The following is a 25,393-nucleotide window of genomic DNA, read 5'->3' as shown; positions in this document are numbered from 1 at the left end:
CCACCACCAACTAGATGGCAGCTGCAGAGGAAAAAAGCAAACACTTATAAGCAGCAAACAAGCACAACCCAGTCCTGCTGCAGGAGGGTCCCAGGGCCAGGTAAGCAGCAGGATGTTGTTCTGTTTGTGTTGAATTAGTGCAACCCTGCACGAAACAGAAAATAAAAGCTGGGGGTGTGTCTGTGTCCAGTAATCAGGGTCATAATCAAATTATTTTTGTAGCAAAGAGCTCACTTGGGGCAAACACGGACAGGAAGCCCCATGGGAGCAGAGTCAGCCACCAAGGTGTGGCCTTGTCCCCCACCCCAGCCATCACACCCCGGATCCCCCACAGCACAGCAGAGAAATTCACACCATGCTAAAACTCAACACTTTAGTGCAGGAGGTTTCCAAGTACCAGCAGTGCAGTAAATCTGAAAAATAGATTTTATTTTTAACCAGTGGTATTGTGACATCTTATCTGGCATAACCAATTACAGCAAAATCCATGGATAGGAACAAAATAGCAGATCTTGTCTTCTGGGTGCAGCTCCTGCCCAGGCAGCTGAGCAGCACGGCACTGGCAGCAGGGAGTTTGTGCCCCAGGGGCTCCCTCAGAGGACAGACTCCAATGAACCATTCACACACACAGACACACCCACACCCACACAACACCGATAGTTTTTAAAAATCTTTAGCAATATTTCCGCATGAAATCACACTGTAGCATCTACACATAAAACGGCTGATAAAAATAATCTTGCTGTAGGTTTACATAGTATATCTACATTTTCATTTGAATACCCAGACTGATGGCCCAGCAGAAAAGGGAAGGTTTTTGTCTTGATTTTGTTGGGCTGTGGAGAGTTTTATCCTAGAGCACAACAGAGCTGCTCTCTTCATCTCAGCCCAGACCTTTAATAAACGTTTGGCCTGAAGAGATCACTGGGAAGTAGCCTGGGAAGAATCAATGGCTTTGTCATCCACGTCCCATCCCTTTGTGCTGCCTCTTCAAACATGGGGCAAAAACACTACAAAAACACTCTCTGCCCCACAGGTAACAAGAATACAAAATACTGCAAAAGCCTTTCTCCTCACATACACGGGTACATTGCCCACACAGGATGCCTGCGACAAATTAAAGTCTAAAAATGTTTCCTCCAGAAGCCCTAAAATTGGGCTCCTGAGCTCCCCAGCTACAGATGGAGCACACAAACATGCTGAGAAACCTCCCCTCCTGCCAGTCTCTAACTCTGGGCACTTCACTCATGCAGAGTCCTGGAAAATACAAAATATTTGAACCACGTTTGTATTCAAACATACTCCCTTCTCATGTTTCCTCGGGCAGAGATCAACCTGCTAAGAAATAGCCAAGAAGCTCTTATGTGAGAGGATAAAAAAACCTTCTAGTAAATGTTAGTTTTATGTATATAAATATTTGTATTTATAGATATAGACAGTGAAAGGGTGATTGTGTGTTTATGCATGCTTATTTCTTTGCTTTGGATTCCAATACTTCTAAAAAAAAAAAAAAAATCTTTTCAGGAAATAACTTAAGTTCTGGCACAAGATACTATAGTCATTTCTTTAAAGAACATTTTTTACATTTTTGATCTCACAAGAAACCCTCCAGTCCAAGCTCTCCTCCTCTGCAGAGAGAAGGTCAGAACAAAGAAAAAGGTGCTGGATATGACATCCTTCCCTCGTTGAAGCCTCTAGAATGGCAGGTATTTCACAAGGAGCTGCAGCACAGGAGGAAGGGTGCTGTGATTTTATGGCACTGCCTGAGGTACTCAGTAAACATTTCACTGATGATTGAACTGCCTCCAGTGCCATCCCCAAAAAGTAAGGACAAAAATCAAGCAGCTCTACATGCACATACAGCTACAACATGCAAAAACACACCACCTTGTAAGGAACAGAATACACAAATGTGTGGCTAGCAAGGATCTTCCCCAACCTCTGTCTCCTGGGAGATAATGCTGAGAAGCCTCAGAACAAGAGGAGGAGGAAAGGGTAAAACACAGGAATACCCAATCCAGGGGTTGAAGTTGTTGCCTCAAAGTTACTTCCCAATTACATTGAGTTCATGCCTGGCTACCTGGGAGCCTTCACCCTCAAGAACAGTGGGTCAGATTTCCACCCCAGACTTCCTTTCCCCTCTCTCCCCATTCATTTAAGGCACAAACATATTTACAGTTTCAAACATCATCTTTTCGTGTTCCAAGAATCAGACACTGGAAGGCCTCCACACTCTGCTGTACCAGGAAGATCTGGATGTAAATCAGACACCTGGCATTGAACAAGGACATCCCTCAACCCCACCTTCAGTCCGAAGAAAACAGAGGACCCTCTAAGCCTATAAACCAACTTTCATTACTTTGAGGTTACTCAGTTGTAGGAGAATTGATAAATGGCAATGATTGCAACCAAACCTTGAACTGTCACCTTCCCCACTTTGCCCCAGCAGTGCAAACTGGTGGTGCACTGTTACTCTGGAAGAACTAAGTGCAGTCAGAACAGGTCTCCAGAGGCTTGCCCCAGGCTGTACACAGAATACAAGAGCATGCAGCATGTTTACATAGACTCAGCTTTCTTCCCTCCCCCCTCCCTCCCCAGTTCAACACACACAAAACCCCTCCACTAAGGAGAATATTGTTGTGATGAGGCACTTGAACGATAATCGGAGAGTCCCTATGAAAAGGCCTTCCCTTCACAGTGAAGTGGGACAAACAGAAGAGAGCAGTTTCTCAGGACTCCATCTCCTCTTGGTCAAGCGGGGGTGGCACAAAGCTGATTACTTCATCATAAGTCAGGCCTGGGGGGAAAAGTGGGACAGAAACTTAGCAGCAGGACTATGATAGCACTACTAGACACCTTCATGCAAGAAAACCTGCAATCTCAAATATTCTAACACTATTTTAAACAAAAAGTATTGTTTAATTAAGACAAAGAAGAAAAGAATGGTTACACCACTCTCAGAGACTAACATACACAATAAAAGATACTTCTAGAGCGTTGAGGAGATGTAAGTTTGAAAACAAAGATATGTTTGTATGCTTCTAGTAGTAATTAGTTACCAGGGACTATGCTAAATATGTGCACAGCATGTGGTAGATTCACTCAGTGTAAGGACCTCAGGATCAACAGGATGCTCACATTTCTATCACTTTCTTTTGTGCCTCTAACCATGGCTTAGTTGAACCTCAGCTCAAGGGATGGAGAGAAGACTGAGGGAAGACTCATCAAGGTCTGAGAGGGGCAGGCTCCAATCTCTGCTCTCTGTGAGCAGGGACAGGACCCAAGGGAGAGGATGGAGCTGTGTCAGGGAGGTTTAGGTTGGGTATCAGGGAAAGGTTCTTCCCCCAGAGGGTGCTGGGCACTGCCCAGGCTCCCCAGGGAATGGGCACGGCCCCGAGGCTGCCAGAGCTCCAGAATTTGGACAACACTCTCAGGGATGCACAGGGTGGGATTGTTGGGGTGTCTGTGCAGGGCCAGGAGTTGGACTTGGTGATCCCTGTGGGTTCCTTCCAACTCAGGATATTCTATGACTCTACAACCACAAGAGAAGCTGACTGGCTCTCTCTCCCCTCCCCCAGACTCACTTTTCCATTCTTCAATCTCAAGTTCTCTGCTTTCAAAGGACTGGTCATAGGGATCTGCCACGGGTTCATCATCTGGGTCGTGGTACTGGGCAAAGTAGGCGTGGGCCAGCGCCTCTGCAGCCGTGATGCGTTTGTCTGTGTCCAGGACCAGCATCTTCTCCAGCAAGTCCACGGCTGCAAAGAGAACCAGACAGAGAGGATTTCTCACACGAGCTGTGTGACTCTCCTCTGAAATGTAAAGCTTCTAAAAGCCCAACACATATGAGGAATCTGTAGTTTCTCAGGACCCACCCATCATCCACCATTTTCTTCCACTTACACCCTCAACCTACACATCCTTCATAAATATAACCCTGTTCTGCAGTACTGCTGCAGTCAGAACAAAGCTTTGGGAATCTTTGTGTCCCAGGACATGCTAGCTTCAGTTTCAGGAGAATTTAATAAGCAAGTCTTACCCAGGGGATTGGCACCAATAAACACGTTTTCAAAGTTCATTTTCGGCATGTAAGACAAAGACTGGATGTAGTTTCTTGCCTGTGGAAATAAATGCTCTGTTGAAGTATCAGACAATATCCAGCAGAAAGACCAAGTACTTTTCAACCATCCTGAAGCACTGGTTATTATGGTCTGTCTCCTTGCTTACTCTGACACTAAGCACATCAGCATTATCCTGTCCCAACTAAGGCACTCAAGACAGAGGAAGAGCTGACATTACTTGTGGTAAAGTAAGACTGGAAAGCAGAGAGGTGCAGGAAGAGCCGATTCCCTGGTGTCCCAGCAAGGCTGGGTGCAGCCTGCTGTCCTTTGCTGAGCTGCACAACACAGCAGACACTGCGAAACCAACTCACAGCCAGGCTCTCCCAAGGCTCACAAGTCTGTGGTTGAGCACGCACTGTACAAATCTCACATCTTCATTTAGAACAAAAATCTTGCGGAAGAGCAGGTAGTTAATTGCCCACCCCATGCCACATGCAAGCATTTCATTTCCAGAAGTGGTGAACACTCAGAGTGAAGCCCTGCCCTGCAAACCCCCTTCATCTGCTCAGATCTCACCTCGCGGCTGGGCATCCTGTTAATGAGATATGCAGGGGGCGTTCCCGTCAGACGCATGATCTGCTGAAGCTGGTTAATATCTTAAGTGCCTCGTCAAGGGCTTTGTTAAAAACAGTGCAAAAACCATTTCAAACAGAAAACAGTCGCACACAAAAGCATCTCTTCTGCAAACCACAAGGCAAAAGCCATACAGGCAGGGTCCACTAATTTTTTCAACTACCTGTGAAATGTTCAGCAATTACACGAGTGAACACTTAAAGCAATGGAGAATCACTGCTCAGTTGGTAACTGCCAGTACAGAAAGTACTTCTGTCCGATGGAAGTAGCATTACACTACAACAAGGTTGTGTTCACATTTCCCAGCAGTTTTAAGCCATCAGAGTAGACGTTTCCTTTGGCAGAGGCTACTCCACAACATTTTTCCCTGTGCTGTGCAGCTACAGATAGCTTCAGGAAAATGGACAAAAATTGAAACAGAAACAAAAACTGTACCCTCTGCACTGGTTACCAGCTTTTTTTTTTCTTGCTGCATAGAAAGTGCTTAAGTTTCTTGTGGTGCAAAGTGAAACTGGCTCACAACTGACACCTTCTGAACAGCTCTGAGTGCCCTTTGACATGGGCTGGGTGACAGAAGGCATTAAATGCAAAATTAGCAAAACATTATCATTGCATAAAACAGAGTTAGCAGGTATCAGTGAACAGGGAAAGTGAGAGTAAGTAAAGTAATGCAGCAGAAAACCAGAATTTGTTATAGTGACACACTAAAAACCATCAAACATTCAAGAGTTTTGCTTTCCCCATACAAGGGAAAAAAAAAAAAAAAAGAGTAGAAACAGTATTTTACTGCTTTTTGTTTTTTTTTTTTTTTTAAACAGACTCTTGTTTCAGACCTGGATAAGAGCAATTATTATTTTTATTGTGCAATAATAGTTAAAAAAAGACCCACTTCAACTTACATATGCAAATTAATCTTTTGCTTAATTTAGTCAACCTTCCACCTTCTGTCTCTTGCTAATCCCCTGTACTTCAAACACCAGAGCAGCCTTAAGGTCAGTTCACAGGGCAACCAAATCAGTCTGGGTTATTCAGCTCTAACCTCTCCAAAGGTGGAACATCCCAGGGCTTTTTACATTGATGGGATATCCAGCAAGTTGACCAATTTATTCCAATTTGCACTGCACATGTACCTTCAGCAGGTGTTATTCAAGGCTAATCTCACATTTGTATTTACAGTCACTGTTACAAGAACATTAAGCAGCAGCACAACATAATCTTATCACCACTTTCCACAGCTCTGATCCTCTGCTGCACCTCACAAACAGCAGTGACCTCAGTGCTCACTGTGCATTCACCTGCTAATCCCTGGCACTGATTTATTCACTCTACCTTCAGGAACAGGTAGAATTAAAGGCCATTTCACACTGTCTTTGCACAAGTTCACAATTCAGGATTATTTTCAGCCACTTGCTGTGCTGTACTAGAGGTCACCCTCCCAAACGGGGACTGCAGGAAGCCTTTTTGCTGTTCCCTTGGTAAAAGGGCCCCATACAGCAACATCCTACATAGCACAAGTAGTTTATATGCTCAGCAGACTCTACTGTGTGCCCTGCAATAGCTGCTACAGAACGGCACCTAAAAGGCATTTTATGCTACAAAAACAAAGATAGTGGCAGCAGTGTTTCAGAAATTAATCACACTACAGAAGGGACTGTGTGTGTTTAGAAGATAACACACCTGCTCCTATTTAGAAAGACCCCTGGGTACACAATCTGAAGAAATAATAACTGAGACAAGCCTCAAGCTCTTAGCTGTGAAAAATACTTCCCCAGTAACACCTGGGATCACAAAGCATAAACCCATAAACTGAGAGAAAAGTCACGAAGCAGTAAAATGAGAAAATGAAAGGATGAAATCATACCATGGGCAGAGGTAAGAGGAATAAAGATCAAATACACAAAGCATAAGAACTTAAAGCCATCCAAGAGCAAAGAATTACAAAGGAAGAAAAATAACAGAAAATAAATCCCAACACATTCTACAGATAGACTACAGGAGAACAACACACAAACTTGGGACTTCTGAAAGGGGAGATATTACAATCAAAGTGTAAACTCACAGACTCTGAGGAGATTTTCTTCAAAAGCTCAGGCCCTGGGGTTCCAACGAGTCTCAAAATGAGCTTCAACTGATCAATATCTAATGATGGACCATAAAGGAAAATGCTGGGAGAAATCAAAATGAAAAGCGCAACACATCACCCTATTAATGTTGAAAATTAATTCCTGCCAAGGCCTTGACTGAAAAGCTATTTTAGGCAAACCATATTCATTCCTCTTGTTTACAACTGAATATAGCTGAGCTCTCTCTGTATCAGACAGATTGAACATCTTGTCTACAGATACCCCACATGCATTGAATCGGGCACTGAGTCCTGAACTATTTGGGAGCAGAAATCTTTTGCCCCACTGGCAAAGGCTGAATCTCCATGCTCCCTTCACCCCCTCAGGCCCCACACCAAGCTGCAGTTAGCAGGATTAGGTTGCATTAGTGACAGCTGAAGTAAAGCAGAAGGCTGAAAAGGGTAGGCACTCATATTAAGAAGAAAGTCAAGGCTTTTTGTGAACACCTTCCAGGCTAATTCAGCCACTTGTAAAACTCAGAAGGTAAGGAAATGACTGGACCCTGCTCGTACCCTACAGCATCACTTCACCATGGGCACACCCTGCCCATGGCCAGGGCAGCTGAGCTGCTGCAGCTGGCACAGGGCCCTGCCCTGGAACCTCCTGGGGACCATCAGGGCAGGGGGATCAAAGAACCTGAACACCCCTTCTGCCCTACAGACCTGGCTGGAGCAGCAGGGAGAAACAGAACATGGGCTCAGGTTTAATACATCTCTGTGGAAAGCTCTCAGGATTGGACACTGCAGAGGGGAAAGAATGTTTACCAGGAACAGAGCTCCCAGCAGGCCACAAGCCAGTCTGAGCTGTCCCCTTTAACAAGGCCTAGGTGACAAAACACACAACTGAGGGGGGGAAAAATCCATCAAAGACACTGTTTTACGTCTAAGTCTCAAGACACTAAGGAGACACAAAGTATCCTTTTTAAAACCATCAACGCATAATCTCCCTTCTTCCCTGGATCATCCTCCACAGGGATGTCAGACTGTCTGTAATGTTTGTATTTGCCTTTAAAATGACACCAAAGTAGTTACAGAATTTTTTTTTAGACAATCTTCTTTTCTGGGATCAATGCCTTCCTGAGGGCTTAAGATACAGCTGCAGTTCCTTCTTAGAGTATCTTTTGAGTACTACAAGAACTTCAAAAACTGTCACCTGTTTAAAAAAAAAAACTAGAAAAAAAAGAGTTCCTGCAATACTGGCAAACTCTATATACAGGAAATCATCAGTGCTTTGCTAAAACCTTCACCTTTTGAGGTAAACTTTGGCCTAAAGTTTTATATATCAAATTAATTAAGAGCCCTGGAAATAGCACTTTGTCAGAACAGCTGAATTAATTTCTCACTTGTCAAGTTACTTGGCAAACTTCTAGCTACTCAAAACACTCAAAATCTAAGAGTAAATCCAATATTTAGTTGTATTTAGCATAGCTGAATTGCTAACTCTGAACTGGCAATGCTGAAAATGAAATCAGAATATCCACCGCTGTAGGAGAATTAGCAAAGGACACTCTACTAACCACAACTGGCTCATTTAAATTAGATTTTCTTCAGAGCTATTTAAAATAGTTCTTACATCTTTCACTTATTCTTGTACAAGCAACAGTTGAAGTGCAAATTTTAGAATGCTAACATGCCATAGCTCAGTTTAAATATTTAAGTTATTTTAAAGGCATTTAAAAGCCTGTGCACAGGTGTGCCAACAATCTTGCTGTCCTGTTTGCTACTGGAAGATACTTCTCAGATAAACAAGAAAAACCACAGAATATGGAACTGGCACTGTCACAGCCAGGCCAAAACCCAACCCTGCTTCTGGTTTTAGGCCTGCTGAACTACAGCATTCTTTAACTAGAGGACCCATCACATCCCAGAGAAATGAGCCACAAGCAATTAAAGACAGGAAAGAGAGTTAGTAAATGCAAAGCAGAAGAAAAACACCACCACAAGTGCATGGAGAAGGAAAGCACAGCATGCAAACCCCAGGTGCCATCTTCAAGGTACTCCCAAGGACTGATGAAGGATTCTAAAAGTCAGAAAATAACCTGCCATCACCACCAGCAGCAAATCTCACAAGACTGTAAGAGCTTATCCAGGCAAAGCAAAGGTCAAAGTTGTTTTAGCTGCCACCACAAGCAAGAATAAGGTGTATCAGAAGAATATGGAATTTCAGACTAGTTAGTTATCATGGAAGTCTCATACTACCGAATAAAAATAGTAATAAAAACACTCTTCGGAGTTTAAAGGAAAACAGTCAACTTAAAACATACAGAAAAAGTTAAACTAGCACAAGAAAAATCTAGATATTCTTATTTTTACTTTATATGATTTTATGCAAGTCAAATTGTCAAACAAAGTCAACTTTCCTACTTACTTGTATGAATCATTCACATTACAAGAGCTGTAAAAATTTAATATATGTGTTTAACAGAAACTGATCTTGGCATAAGACACATACACCAACAAGAAAGCCTCAGCTAAGCCTCCCATGCACAGAATCACAGAATATGTTGAGTTGGAAAGGACTCACAAGGATCAGAGTCCAGTGCCTGAAGGACTCTGATTTTCATCACCTCATTTTTGGTCTCTGACTTCTTTCCCACAGTCTTGATCCCTTCTCTGCCTCCTGGCACAGATTTTACCAGTATTAGAAATCCATCTTTCATCCAAATACTTCTACCCATAGATTACAACAGGAATAATTCAATTACCTTACATTCCGTTGTAAATTAGAAGTACTTCAGCAATCCGGCAGAGCTAAGCACAAATTAAACACAGGGGTTTTTTGGTAGGAGTATCTCAATTCTTGCTTTAAGACAATTACAGCTGTGTTCAGAATCTCTACAGATTTAGAGTTTAAACTCAATATTAATTTCTCAGTGGCATAATCATCACAGACAGCATTGAAGATCATCATTTCAGAGTACAACTTTATTACTTACCTGATTAAAGGAGCTTACAGCTTACCTGTACTGAACAGGTGCATCCCCAGGCTGTACAAAGAAATATGTGATGGACTGTAAATAACATCAGAGCATTTCTGCTACATCCTTGCTGAAAGGGACCAACACTTCAAACAAGAGAACCATCTGAACAGCGGGGATGATCATCCTGGGAAGCCATTACATATTCTGTCACTCTAATTTTGGAAATGTAAAGCTACAGAGTTGAGAAAATTTACATCTTGAAACCAAAAAGCAAGAACTATCTCAAATTTTCAGTTGTCAAACAGGAGCAGTTTCCAGCAACACAAAATCACGTATTGCCTCCAAGTGCACAGGGAATTTTGTGGAACTGCAGTGGATTTGGATATACCACATCCTTGGCAACTGGAGACAAGGCAAACATACCTTGAGTTATTCATGTTAATACTAATTCCAAAGTCAGTAAGTCAGCAGCTGCACAGTGACACTACAGGAGGAACAAGAGCCTCTGCAATCCGTGGGTACAATGAAATTATTAAGAGCCCACAACTACCCAACAGGATCTGAACCTGGAAAACTCCTTCAACTTTCTCCTAAAATAATGCATATATAAAGATTTCAAAGAGCCTTCCAAGACAGGAAGTAACTAGAACTGACCCATCTTAATTCTGCTTACTATCTTTAGATGTCAGCAAAACTGGAGTGAAAGCTGCCAGCCTGGGTCCTTTCTAATCCTTGGGTAAGTGTTCCATGCCCAAACAAGATTCAGAACCAGCCCTGCTCCCCTTTTAGTTTTAATCTCATGATCAAAAAGCACAGACAAAGTGGGGAACCACACAGAAGGACTGGAAGAATTACAGTACTACAGAGTTTTGTTTAAGATGGGAAAGGATTGGGTCTGTTTTTCTTAAATCTAAGCAACTCAGAACAGAAAAAGCATTTAATTAAAAAGCATTACTGCCATTTGCGAAAGAAATTGAGCATTTAAAGTAAATCATCACAAGCATCTGCTGGGAGAGATAAATTAGTGAAGTACCTTATTATGATAAAGCAAACAAATTAGATCCTAGGAGTAAACTTCATTTTGCACTGCAGATATTAGTGGCTTTAATTTACAACTAAGAACAGAGTTGGAGAAAAAAACTTCTCAAACTTGGAAAAATCACCATTTTGTTCAATTCACAAAAATCACAAAATAAAATCATGCAGCATTTCTTACACATTGCAAATCCTATTAGCAAATATTTTAGTTGCAAGTGTCAAGTTCTTTAAAATCTAAAGTGTCACTGTTGCTAGGGTCAAATAATGGCAACAGCTTCAAGACTTTTGCTTTGTTTGAATGAACAATTCCTGGTATCTCAGTTTTTCTTAAAAGAAACAAAAAAAAGCTGTCCAAACCAACCTACACATGCTGAATCAACAGATAAAAATATACCAGCTTTTGTTTAATTCAGTTTCTGTCTCTGACAATAGAAAAATACAGCAGAGATGACTACACAGTACAGTACAACAAATTCGACAAATTTAGAGAGAAATTATGAGATGGAGTCAAGCAGAAAAAGAGGAGAGGATAAAGTTAAAGCACATTCAAAAGGGAGGTGACACTGTAAGAGCTGGAATGAGAGCTTCTTAGGAGTGAGTTTTGGAATCCAGATGGTTTCTGGAGGTAACATTAAACAAAAGGCAGCAATTCCAATACCAGCTTTCTTTTCATCAAGAGCTAACATACTTGAATTAACTGACATAGATACTAACAAATTAACAAAAGTTATTAAAATAAACAAACAGTGGTTGAAATAATAAACTTTGGTAAAAGGTGGGCGATGTAATTTTCTCTGGCAAATAAAAGCCCAATTTCTAGGCAATGAAAAATCTTGCCAGTAGTAAATTACACCCCTATCTTGTGTGGCTGAACAAAAATTTTAACAATTTGCATCAAGTCTCACTCCAATTTCCTGGGGAAAATATGACCAAATCTCACAAAGTCCGCTCATAAATTTGCCAAAGTGTCCTACCCAGTCCACTTTGATAAAGGAAAAAAAAATACTTTGGAAAGATCTTATTCAAGCTTGATTTTTCACACCAGTACAAGCACACTGTGAAAGAAGGTCCACAGTCTGTTTACAGTCAAGCATGGAAATGGAACTTAAACATTTCAGAGCAATTTTAATAAGAACCTTGGCACTAAAGAATCTGCAAACCCCCTGCTTTCACAGCCAGGATACCTCCAGGATAAAAAGAAGAGAGGCCAGAAGGGATGCTTCACATTTACAAGAAACCTGAAGCATGAGAGGATTCTTGGCAGACATCCATGCAAGTATTAGCTACAAACTCAACAAATAAATTTAAATAAACTTAAAGGAAAGTAACTCCCAGATACAAACAGTATGTAAATCTAGTGATGACAACAGACAATAAAGGGAAACAGATGTGCAGCAAAATCAAGAACTTGCCTCCTTGTACTGTGAGTAAAAGAAGCCATTAATTTAAAAACAAAGTCCATAACTAAACCCAGAACTTCTTTTCTCATCAATTATGGGAAAAGGAAGATCTAATTTCAATTTCAAAAAAGAAATTATTTCTAAAGGATACGGTCTGTGCCAGGGAACAATGTTCTTCCAGTCAACAGTTCAGCCATAATGCATCCCACTGACCAAATATCAACTGAACAAAATAAAACAGAAAACAAAACATGATGCATAAAAATACAGTCTCAGCAGAATCACCCCATCCAACCAGTGCCAACAACTCCATCCTTAAATAGTCTTAGGCATTGAAGCAGTCTGAAATACATTGCAAGCTAACTGATACTGTTCTGTGTCATCTAAAACTTGTAAAAATAACAGAATTCAAGATCAGGCAACTCTTCTTTCCAGACTATAGCATGACCTGAACACCAAAGAGCTGGGGATGAATCTAAACCATCCAAGAGGAAGAAACCTGTTCAAGAGGGCTCTGAGGAATGGATTTGCATGTAGACTTACATAAATTCTACCCAAACCACCACCAACTATTACACTGAAGATACAAGACAAGCCATATAGGTGCAGGAGGGGAAAAGAGAAAGATAAGGTAGTGATATATGAAATTGGGGTCGCACATTTCTTTGGTGCTCTCCTGTACAAGACCTATTCTCAGACTTTGATTTTCTTCTCTGTGCCTGATCTGCAAATACTGCTGGAGAGAAGATACTGGAAACTGTGAGGAAGATAAATCTGTGAAGAAGTGGCTAACAGGAGAGGAAAGAATGGGAGATTTATACACTTTTTATCATTTCTTCGCGCTATAGCTCCAGACATTCTCCTCAACCAGATACATTCCAGTCACTTATTTTAAAAACCACTCTGCTAGGAAAAGCAAGGGCTAAGTGCTGACAATATTTTGCTGATTGCAGTTTCAAAGGTTACAATTTAAAGAAGTCTTGTGAATGCTACTACAGTGATTCTTAACTTCCATCTGACAGACTGTGGTTCAAATACCAATTCTGAAGCACAATTACCAAGGGTGCCAATTTATACAATCAGATGAAAGGGAGCACGTGCAAGGACAACCTCTGTTTTTTACCCCCCACAATTCAGAAACTTGACAAAACAGAAAAGTCTTGTGCTGGCCTAAGGCATTACCTGTCTGGTTGTAATGCATCCAGTTCAGCATGATCTCAGGAGCCCTGTACCACCGGGTGGCCACGTACCCGGTCATCTCATCATCCGTGTGCCGGGCCAGGCCGAAATCTAGGATCTACACAACACAGAACACACCAACTACTGCAGGGCAACAGTGCAAACAACCCAGCACAACCAACCAGGCAATCACTGAACTGGGGAGAGGAGAGGTGGAAGAGCTGCAAAAACATATTATGAAACTGAATTTCACAACCTGTGAAAAGACACTAGGCTAGAACAGCATAGGACTTGACAATCAGCATCGTGTCTGGGTATCTTGTTTCCAAAACAAGCAAACACATACTAAAGCTGTTAACTCTTCGCTTTCATGATGATCACTAAAAACAGGAATAGGTACAAAAACCACATCCTTACAACTCTTTACAGCTGGGAAGCACATTATTGCTTTTCTACAAAAGTATTTTCAAAAGGAATTATTCTGACACTTTAGTTGCAAGGGACATTCGCATGGCACTCACTCAAATCTCAATCAAACAAATCAGATTTTTTAAATTACATTACCTTTAGCTCACAGTCTTCATTAACAGCTAGGTTACTAGGTTTTAAATCCTAAAAAATTAAACATCAACATTAACAGTGGTATATGTGTTGTTTCACAAGTCTGAAGTAGGTAAAATTGTAAATGGAGATAAAAATACAGATTCTAACTGAGTGCAACTACTAACTTTGGATAAATTACTTTATCACAGAGTCACATATCTCTCCCGTGGTTCTCAGAGGTGTCACATATAAGCACAAATGTATAAAGGCTTATTGCAACACTGGTGCTGCATATTTATATTTAATAGAAAAGCTATTTCAAAAAGGAAAAGAAATTATGGATCTTGACAACCACTTCCCCTGTTCAATCTTTTTACTATTTAACCAAAAATAATTCTCAGAAAATTTTTTCTTGCTTCTCTTGGTGCTACGTTGTAAAATTCTATGCTTCATTTTTTAAAGATATTCTTTCACTACAGGAAATAATCTTAGAATACTCACCCTGTGTATTATGTCAGCTGAATGGATGTACTGTAAAATAAGGTGACAAAATTTATGTAACAGTCCAAGTAGCCACCTCCTCATCTCTTCCCTAGAAAATACTGCCCTACCCCAGCCCACACAATTCAGATGCTACAGTCTGTCTGCAGAAGGAACCAGCTGTGTGTCTGTGGGTTTCAAGCAGGTGGGTGTTCCAGTTTGCCTCTCCTTAGGAACACCCAGGAGTTCTGCCACCCGAGCAGAACAACACAAGTAAACAAAACTGAAGAAATGGAAAATTCATAGCCAGAGCAGGTTAGAGGGCATCACAGTTCATCATCTCCCAGACTCTGCCCATAGGAGCACATAAAAATGATAGGTAACCTTACTGATGCAGAGCTCCAGAGAGGCAGAAGTGAAAGAACAAAAATAAAATCTTATCCTGCAATACTTTAGGGAAGTTATAGAAGCCCCAGATTGTAGTCATCTGAATCTCTGATGATGTAACATTGACCAGGAACTTCCACCCCCCACGATGAGCTGTCACCATTCAGGGACGACAGGGTCACTCACCTTCAGTCCCCGAAGGATCTGGTAAATGAGAAACTGCACGTGGTCATCAGTGAGCTTCTGGCATTTCACAATGTTGTTTAGATCTGCTCCCATGAGGTGTGTCACCAAGTACCTGTGAACAAAGCAAACACGTGGGCTGTGAAGCAATCTCTTGAATAGGATTAGGATAAAAATTCCCCTATAAATCTCCAGTGGCAGGGCTGACTGTCCCAAAGCACGTTGTTGAATGAAACATAGACCGTGACACTTTAAGTAATGTAGGAAATTAATCCAGTGATTCCAACAGCACTGGGCAGTAAAACACAGCAAGTGGACAAGTCTGGCAAGTCCAATACCTTAGGATATACTGTAACTTTGTGCTGGAATTCAGGATTATTTGTGAATGATGGCAGACAAATTAAAGAGACAAATATTTCTGTCATAATCTGGGAGGCATGAGGAGATACAAAAGATATTCTTTTGCAATCTTCAGAGAAGTTACCTACACATCATTGAATTCTTCTAGTGATTTGGCAGGGGTGAACACATCCAACAAGCCAATCACCTAAAAAGAAAACAGTGAAGAGAAAAGCTGTGAAATATATTTATAGCATACTCTGATACAGTTACTAAGATCCTTTGTGGCATTGAAGTACTTATTCCAGTAGATGTTTAATTTCCATCTGTTCAGAGTTGTGCTTTATGCAAGCTAACGAGGCCTCCTAGAATTTCAAAACCTGATGCAGACATGTGAGTGCTCTGCAGCTCCATTTATTTGCTCAAGATCATCATGAACTAGATACAGGATATGAAAAACCACCTTATGCTCAAGTCCCTCAAACCACCACATCTTCCACACTTGCTGGTGTGTTCTGTGCCACATAAAACCAAATGCTTTTCTTCAAAACTGAGATCTGAATAGTCAGGACAATAGCACTAATATGCCTGCCTGAACCAGGCCTGATCATCTCTGCATCTGCAGGATTTTTAAATCACAACCTAGATAAACCTCCCGCAGATAAATGATGGTGTGATGAACTGATAATATATATCTCTCTCTATAAAAATGACTTAACTTCCTTTTATTCCTTACTCTTAAAGCTATATAGGCTCTTTGCAATGCCAATCAAAACATATTAATGAATCTCAGACAGCTGTAGTCACAAACTAATTTTCATTGCCTGATTAGCCTTTTTTTGTGTGTCAACAGATAAATCAAAGCTTTCCTGTTTGAAGAATATCTCAGCTATGAGAAAAGGTCCAGAAAGAAATTCCTGGGTACTACTGAGGTTTTTCACAAGGGCCATGTCATGATAGGACAAGGGGTAGTGGCTTTCCACTGAAAAAGGGTAGATTTACATTAGATATTAGGAAGAAATTCTCCCCTCTGAGGGTGGCGAGGCCCTGGAATGGATTTCCAGAGCAGCTGTGGCTGCCCCATCCCTAGAAATGTCCAAGGCCAGGTTGGATGGGGCTTGGAGCAACTTGGTCCAGTGGAAAGTGTCCCAGTTCATGGCAGGGGGTGGCACTGGATGATCTTAAGGACCCTTCCAACCCAAAGCACTTGAGAGTTCTATGGATAGTAAGCAGGATCAAAAGTTACCTCTACTGCTGAGACAATGGTATCACACAGGAAGAATTACTGACAGTAACACACATGCATCAGAAGTTCCTGTGATGTGAGCCACACTAAAAACATCAAGATGATTTATGGGATACCAGCTGCTGATTGCAGTGGTTAGAAACCACACCACATAACCATTGGTGCCACAGCAGAAGCTCTGAACAGACCAGCCAAGGAGCTCCTTAAAATGAAACTATGCTTGCTTGGCTTTTTGTGCTAGGTAAACGTCCTGGCTTTGCTCAGCTCATGTCCAAAGAGTATCACCCTTCTGTCAAGTCAGAGTTTGCTGGGACAAAAGAAATCAAGAGCCTTCCTTTCTTCTTGATGCTCTGACAGCTCTACCAAGAGCTCGTTATGAGAATTTTCACTCCACTGCACATAGAATTTGCTCCCAACACCATGCAGTATAAATATGTTGGCATGGTAATGTCATAGACAGAGGAGACTGGTCAGGCAATTGTCTTCTATACCAAATGGAAGTTTTACCAAAAAATAGTTCAACATAACATTTGCCACACTTCTGGTTTGTTTCCTTGTTGATGATTTAAGTGGATGGCTTGTATGAACAGCCATCTCATTTCCACCCCTTCATCACCACCCCTTTTTTCCTCCCTATTTTACCCACAGCAATCTAGTGAATGTCTGCTTCATAACTTTCTAAAACAGGCAAGGCAAAAAAAATTATTAGAAACACTCCAGAAGACACTAAAAACAAGCTTTGGGATTTTCTTTCTTTAAATAAATGCTTAACACAACAAAAACTGCAGTTTACTACTAGTAACCAGGAGATTGTAAGTGACACCACCTGTGCCCCAAATCCTTATGAACTTGCTAAATAACAATTTTGAGATTATTCTAGAAAATATTAAGATTTTTTTAATAAAAAATTAGTTATTGTGGGGATTTTTGGGGTTGGTTTTGTTATTCTGCATGATTTTCCACAGCTGTAAGCCCTTGGACTACCGCAAGCTTTGCATTTAGCATTAGGAAAAAAACACGCAACAAGATATTTAAATGCAATCCTGATGGATGCTCGGTCCAGCTTCAGAAAAGCATTTCCTACCCTCTCCCTCAACTCACATTTTCATGTTTCATGTGCTTGAGCAGCCGCAGTTCCCGGTAGGTCCTCTTGGCGTGGATGATGGACTGGAATGGCCGGGAGAGCTTCTTCACAGCCACACGCAAACCAGTTTTTGTGTCAAAGGCAGAACTGCAACAGAGAGTAACCAAATTAACAAAACCAACTTTTTATGAACGTCTTCAAATCCACACTTATTCTAGATGGAGTTATTTAGACATTGAGTCACAGGCAACACCATTTCACCAATGAAAATGATTTCTAGGTATCCTGGTCCATAACCTGCACACCACCCAAAATCCCCACATATTTACACAACTGTTGGTTTCTGCAGAAAATGTTTAAAATATGAGTCTTGTCCACACAGTAAAGGACAATCTTGTCGAAAAAAAGAGAAATGTTTATGACTCTGCTGTCTAAAGTGCTCTTAAACATAATTATGCAGTAAAACTCTGGAGAGAAGAGTACTTATAAATACTATCACAACTCCTAAACATACTTTCATACCCCACACTTGATCAAAAAATGCTATGCTCAAAATACTATTTTCAGGGTTTAAGTCCATACAAAAATCCAAGACTTGTGCCTAATAAAATCAATTATGACTGTTGTCAATCATAATTGAAGCTGAAATTAAATTTCTTCAGTAAATCACATCCAATCCCCAAGTTCTGTTATACAAAAATGCATGTGAATAAATGATACGTAGCTTCCAAGTTACCAAAACTTGTCCCTTTAGCAGAAACTTTGTACATACAAATAGTATTTCTTCTTAAGAGCCCATGAGAACTTATTTAATCCTACTCAGCAACTAAAAATATCTATATACACACGCACGTATATATTTTGTACTGTAAAATTATATTTTCTGAATTAATTCCTTATGCAACTTATAAAGCTCTGGTCTGTCCAAAAGGAAGGAGGAGGAGAAAGAGAGGATGTGAAATCAACACTTGACTCAAGACAACAAATACGGGGAAAGTACGGAATGTAAAGAGTCATACAAGGACAATACTGGTTGATTTTCCTGCTGTGTTTTTGATTCAGGTGAACTCCCGATTCCATTTAAAAGTGAGTATGCATAGTTCTTGATAAACATCAAGCAAAAATAAATGCTACATATTTATAAAGGTAAAGTGTGAAATATAAAGCTTAACTAATGGAGCTCAAAACAAATCACACGAGTTGTCCTAGAATAAACCCACAACTGCATATGCAAACCACAACACCCACCCCACCAAAGGAGCGATTTGAAATAAATGTAGCTGTCATTTACTTTTCAAGCAACCACCTGGAATAAACCTGCAAAAAGACTCCTTATCTCAAATTTGCCCAGTTTCCAAGGAATTGGTAAGTGAAGTTTATGAGAAATAGAAAACACAACACCAGCACCCTTCTATGACCGGTGACCGTTCCCCCAGGCCCTGCCAGGGAATGGAAAAACCCACTGTGCACAGTGGAAGACGAGCATCTCCCTTTCTATAAAGGGCATCCACACAGCGGAAAGAGCTCTCTGGAAAATACACAGGAGTACACCAGGTCACAGGAGCAGCAACCTGCCAGAGCTGAATTACTCAAGCTACATCGCACTGGCTCAAAAAACACCCTTTAGCAACTGCTTCCACATACAAGTTATCCTTTACACCTCAGCCTGGCAGACAAAAGAAGCCATCAAGCATTCATTTTTTAATGTTGAGTTCAAATTGTCAAGTTTTCACACATCACTAGAAAAAAAGAAAAAATCAATATTTAAGTAGCAATACTTCATGAAATGTAGAATTCAATTTTTTTTTTTCAGCCTCAGGTAAAATTCATCATCTTGCAGTATTCAAATATCCCTAGTTCGGCCTGAAATTACGTGCCAGTATTTTACTGATATGTAAGGTGTTTTCTAGGACTTAGAGCAAAAATAAGCATAGTCATCATCATTCAACACATGCTGTTATAAATTAGTCATGACTCTTCACCAGTTTGCAAACATTTCAGGTACAAAATGCAGCATATACCAGTAACTCTTTCATCTTGCAAAGAAGGGAATCCTCTGCATCTCAACCACCTCCACAGCTCCAGAATCAAATTTCTCTTTCAGTTTCCAAAATATTGAAATTTCAGAGCCACCAGACAAAAGCTATTTTCAGGATTCAGATGAATTTCAATTTCATTTTTTTTTTTCTAATGACATTTTTGGGGGTCATATCAAGTCACTGTGCTGTTGCACTAGCTGTACAACCTCCAAGGGAATTGCAATCAGCAGTACTGGTTAAACAGCACAATGCACAAGCCCAGGAAAGAAAATTCTGTATTACTGCACATTCACAGTCTAGACTTAAAGTCAGAACACGAAGGTTGGTCATATTTGTGGCCTGAAGACTATTTCCCCACAGATAAAATCATGCTGAATAATTTTCTGTCAATACAGATAACTGGCTAATGGTTCGTGCAGAGCTACAGAACAGCTGTCAGCTGGAGAACATTTTAAAGAACACTAAGCTGCCTTTCATCACAGACTTAAAACAGCTGCATTACACTGATCATATTTCAGCTAAAGAAGCCCAATTAGGAAAAAATTGCATGATCCACAGTTTTAAATCCCTTTTAAAACAAGATCAGTACAAATTCAGAATTTATCACACTTTTTTTTAACCTCTTACATGTGCTATGGCAAATGAACTGCATCCACCTCACCCTAAGCGAGCTAAAATTACAATTCTGATCTAACCTGAATTGAATCCAGAACACAGGAGGTAGAAGAAAACAATTATTTTAGAGAACCTATCCACTGATCCAAATTAGATCTTAGGAGAAACATTCAAAGCAGTCTGAGGAACTAAAGGATGCACAAAGTTACTTATGAGCACAGTTTATTTAAATATTAGATAATCAGAATGTTAATTTTTATGCAAAGGCTATTTTGCTAAATATATGCTGCTCATTGCTAGTGCCTTTGCAAATACCCAAGCTAACTGACTCTCTTTAGTGCTACCTCTCAAGTTAATTTATGGACCCCTAATCAGACAGAAAAAACACAGTTAGTACCTGACAGTTCATTATTGACTTCAGTCACTTCTATACTTGCATTTCAGTCATTACCCTCCCAGCACATTATAAAAGTTGCAAATATCATTCTCCTGTGTTGCATTAGCTTCTGCTTCTAAGAAAGCTGTAATAAAAATCTCCCTATAGGACACATGCCCATACTAATTTCCCTTAATATCCCAAGTTCCCATACAGTGCAAACTCCTTGCCAGCACTTTCAGAGCTCTGCTCACAGCTTTTCTGTGCCTGCCCTTCTCCTACTCAACTCCCCCTTCCTCACACATCTTCTGCCAATCTTTCCTGTATGGCTGCTTCATCCCACTCAGTTTCACCCTTCTGTTCCTATCACTCCTCACAGATCTACCACACCTTGCTGGAGGAGCAGGCACCTGTCCCTCCAAGCACACACAGGCTTTGGAGGCACTTGCGTGCTTTGATAAGGGATTAGAAGAAATCCACGGAGGAACTGTTTCTACACAGGTGATATTTAGGGTTATTTCATTTCCTCTGGAGCCTAATGTTTTAAAATTTCTTAAATCTGTAATGTTTCTCTGGGAATTCTCAGTATCCAAGAAATTCAGACTCAGTGTTAGTACACCTGTGGATTGAAATGGGAAGAAATCACAGGTTTTGAAAGGGCTGTATCACCTGACAGTCGACCAAAAAAAAAAAAAAAGCTAAAAAAAATCTTACACAAGATTTTGAGGAAGAGTAAGTCTTGGCTGTTCAATTATTTCCAAATTAATTAAGGCAATACAGATAGCTTGCAAAGCAATTAAACCAAGCCCATTATTTTACAAATGCATTAATACAACAAAGAACAGCTGCTAAAAATATAACAATTAAGTAAACTAAGAATATACCAAATGTGCTTCACAGCATCTCAGAAACTGATGGCAAAAATTGTGAAAACACCATTTTGCTTAGCTCAGAGCTGGCTGAACTGATGCCAGGAGTCGAGACTTCCCTCCAGCACACGCAAGAAATGAAGCAATCCTCCAACCAAAGCGTGAGTCACCAATCAATCCCATCTCTGTTCAGCAACTTCCCACTGCAAGATTTGTATTGTCTAGGTCCCTCTCCTCCTTACGTGAAATATTACAAAATGGATATATCAGGAACCATTTTTTTCCCCAATGTAGGCCTGGTTACAAAAGCATGCAAAAGACTGTGTTGTATAAATATACAAAACTGTTGCAAGAATGAATGAAACAGCATTTCAAACAACAGATGCCACGGCAATTGTTACGTGACTTAGTAAGGATCAATCTGAGGATACATGTAGATTTTTCTCAAAGTTTTGGAACTGAATCCCTATTTGTATCTCTAACACTTCGAGTTTTTAAAAAATGGATCCTGAAAAATACCTGAGCTGGCCACTGGAACCTCCTTCTTCCAACACTGCACATCACCCTTCAGAAAACACTGCAATATATGCTCTCACTTCAGGCACATGTCTCAGGTGTCTCACTCAGGCTGCTGCAGAAAATGCCTCTCCCTCCATCCACTGACTCCACAAGAGTCAGGTTTGTGTATTAGCATGTTCCAAGCCATACTCACAGCACATTCAAGCAGCCCACAACAGCACCACAGTCTAAGTGACTCATCTGCCAGCTTAATGCTTTCTTTTTTATTCATTTTCCCCTCCACTTTCTAGAGATTCTTCATTTTAAAATGCCTCATTTTGACAACTAAAACAACAGAGAATTTGATTACATTTGAATATAATAATGCACTGAACATACATGGAAGTATATTTAACCATTTTGTTTAAGGATTGCTAAAACAGCAGTATTTACTGTCCCAACAGGGATACACCAAACTCCAAGTCCCAAATGACACTAGGTCACTTTTTATTGGGGAGAAAAAATATCTCTAAAGGGACAGAGAGCGGAGCAAGTCTTTGCAGGAATATTCTAAATAATATGCATCACTGCTTGGAGCTTAATAAACTACCATAAATATGCAAAGGTTTTTTTTGTTTTCTTGAATTTTTCAATTCTGACATACTTTCCATATCACTGTATCTTTTCTGAAAACTATTTTTAGAAGAACATACAGGAAGCCATTAACATGGACTGTAAAAAGAATCTGTGCCACATGTCTGAAATTGCTTCCAATACAAAACTGTTTCATTTGGTCTGAACAAAGTTGCACAATCTTTGAAAGTTTTGACCCAGCAAAACAGGAAATTTCATGAGGCAAACTCTTTAGTTACTGATTGTGAAAACAAACTTTGCAAGTATTACATGTACAGCAGAGATTGTAGGGAGGGGGAAAAGACAAAGGGAATGGGGTGTATGATGTAGGATCAACCTTAAAACACAAAGGACAAGGCACCAAGCAAAATAATTTCCCATTACATTTCAGGAGTTGCATAACTCTGTGACACATACAGGGGTATTTATCAGCTGTGTCGACAAGGTCCTTCTTTCACCAAATGAAACCTGTCTATTCCCTTCCAATCAAAATCATTCTATGATTATGTTCAAAAAAAAACAAAATAAACAAAACACCTCAGCATGTATACTGGTTATTCTTGCTACAAAATTGACCAGCCTGTTTTAATTTTATAAAATGCAAGCATCTGCACACTTCAATCGCAGCATTTTAAGAAATGCATGTTATTTAAGCTCAACTTACCAACAATTTTATAACCAGTTAAGATCAGCTGAGAGTATTTCATTAAAACTGTAGCACATGCAAAGCAACTTATTTTCTTTACTAACAGAATGCAGCATGCATCCCTGCTTATAATAAAAATTATATCCATAACAAAAATTTGCACACTATGTTCATAAAAACATATGCATGCCTGCTCGAACACAACAGCAAAGCAGCTACGTAATTATGCACCCATATTTCAAAATTCTGACTGCACTTTGACAGAACCAAAGAACAGGGAATAAAAACCAGAATGCTCATGTGAAAGATGTTTCTTAGTCAAAGGAGGCAGTAATCTGTGAACACTTTACTAAATGATCGGTAAAGTCTGGAGTCAAACTGATTCAAATACTACCTTGTCTTAAAACTAAAGCAAAGTATGCAGCTCCATTTATGTTTAATGATCCACCATACTTCAGCAGAGAAGCTACAAATTAAGGACATATTGTACCTCACACATGTGGCCTGGCTTGTTCCTGTTAGGTAAGCATTAAAAACTAAACTCTTCAAGCTCCCTGTATTTCTGCAGGTCTCATACCAGGACTTTACTCTCTCTGGGAGCACATACTGCAGTAATTCTATAGCAATAAAACGAGTCTTCCAGTGTTCATCTCTTATTGCCAAGACAATATCGGCGCTTGTAAATCCACTATAACAAGTCAGGGATACAAAAGCCCCCATAGCCTTCCCTCTACTTCTTGTTTATCAACAAATTCCAGATAAAAATACAATTGCCTTAAGTATAATCTATCCTTCAGGTCCAGAAAGTAACTGGGACAAGAGCTGCCAAGCCCTCAGCTCTGCAAAGCCAGCTATGGGGGGCTTACCAGGCTCCATCCCTCTGCACTCCGCACCTACTGACTACAAGAAACCACACTGAAATATGTCCATATGAGATCATTCGGGGGGGTGGGGGGGGGCCGGGAACGACACATTATTATCTTCCCCTGCAAAAATGTTTCAGAGCCACCTGCCATGTGGTGCAATCCCCGACGCATTCCAAAGACGAGACTGCGGCTTCCCGGCAGCACCGCGCGTAAACCCGGGAGGAAAAATGCCTCTTGCAGGAGGCTGGTGAAGAGCTAGGGGAGAGGAACGCCCGGGGGACAGAGAAGCCCCGCTCGCCGCGGTGCCCGCTCCGCACGGATCCCGCCGGGGGTCCCTGCAGGGCAGAGGGGGCCGAGGGGCGGGGCAGCGACCTAACGCGACCTCCCCCGCACAGCCCGGTCCCCTCCCAGCACTCACCAGACGGAGCCGTAGGCCCCGGAGCCGACCGGGGAGAGGTTCTGGTAGCGCTCGGGCACCTCCCACACCGTCTTGTTCAGCTCCTGCCGGTAGAACTTGGGCCGCTCCTGAGACATCTCGGTTGCGGAGCCCGCCCCGCCCGGCCCGGCGGGAGGGGGAGGCTCTGCCCGCGGCTGCAACAGCACCGCCGCCGCCACTACCTCCTTCTCCTCCTCCTGCAGCAACAGCAGCAGCGACTTCTTCCTTCCTTCCTTCTTTCGCTCCCTCCCCTCAGCGCTCCCGGGTGGGGGCAGCCCCGCAGCAGCGACGCCCCCGCTGGCCCCTCACGCCCCGCCCCGCGCCGCGCCGCCACTGCCCCCCCTCCCACAGGCACGGGGGGCGAGGTCGAGCGCGGCCCTGTCACCGCCTTCCCCCGCCGCTTTCCCTCCCTCTCTCCCTCCCCGGGCTGTGCCACGAGGGGCGGGATGGCCCCGTGAGGCGCGGCCGGAGGTCGTGCGGCCAGCGGCGAGCGAGGCGGGGGCGCCGGCGTGCGGGGCGGGGACACGCTCCCGCCGCAGGTGGGACGGCGCAGCCGCCGCCTCCGCCCCTCACGTCCCGCCCCGAGCGGCACAGCCCGAGCGGCGGACCCGAACCCCGGCCCCGTACACCCCGCACAGCCCAGGCAGCTCCGGGCGCTGACGGCGGGCACTGGCCCTGCTCTCGCCGCACAGCCCGAGCGCGGAGCCCGCTCCCCGCGGGCGGCACAGCCCGGCGGCTCCTCAGGGCCGCGCTCGCGAGAGCTCCGCGCCCAGGGCACAGATGCCCCAATATGGAGCCC

At 41.9% G+C, this 25,393-nt stretch overlaps 1 protein-coding gene across 2 annotated transcripts; it reads right to left on the bottom strand.

Moving 5' to 3' along the window:
- Window positions 1-408: 408 nt before the first annotated feature.
- On the bottom strand, window positions 409-24,893 carry MAPK14 (mitogen-activated protein kinase 14). 2 transcript variants are annotated; one of them, XM_039565065.1, is made up of 12 exons: window positions 24,577-24,893; window positions 17,634-17,763; window positions 15,436-15,494; window positions 14,951-15,062; window positions 14,399-14,428; window positions 13,919-13,966; window positions 13,358-13,472; window positions 12,327-12,398; window positions 6,754-6,833; window positions 4,040-4,118; window positions 3,585-3,758; window positions 409-2,797 (listed from the first exon to the last, which is right to left on the bottom strand). In XM_039565065.1, the coding sequence occupies exons 1-12, from the start codon at window positions 24,690-24,692 to the stop codon at window positions 2,730-2,732; spliced, it is 1,083 nt and encodes a 360-aa protein (XP_039420999.1). In that variant the 5' UTR covers window positions 24,693-24,893; the 3' UTR covers window positions 409-2,729. The 2 variants fall into 2 exon arrangements, with proteins under 2 accessions (XP_039420999.1, XP_039421000.1); XM_039565066.1 differs by lacking the exon at window positions 6,754-6,833 and adding an exon at window positions 4,638-4,717 and having other exon boundaries at window positions 2,305-2,797; window positions 24,577-24,692.
- Between the last annotated feature and the right edge of the window lie 500 nt (window positions 24,894-25,393).

Source organism: Corvus cornix, chromosome 26 (genome assembly GCF_000738735.6).
Source record: "Corvus cornix cornix isolate S_Up_H32 chromosome 26, ASM73873v5, whole genome shotgun sequence".
Lineage (NCBI taxonomy): Eukaryota > Metazoa > Chordata > Aves > Passeriformes > Corvidae > Corvus > Corvus cornix.
Note: the sequence above shows the minus strand (reverse complement) of the source record. Positions and strands in the feature narration are given on the sequence as shown.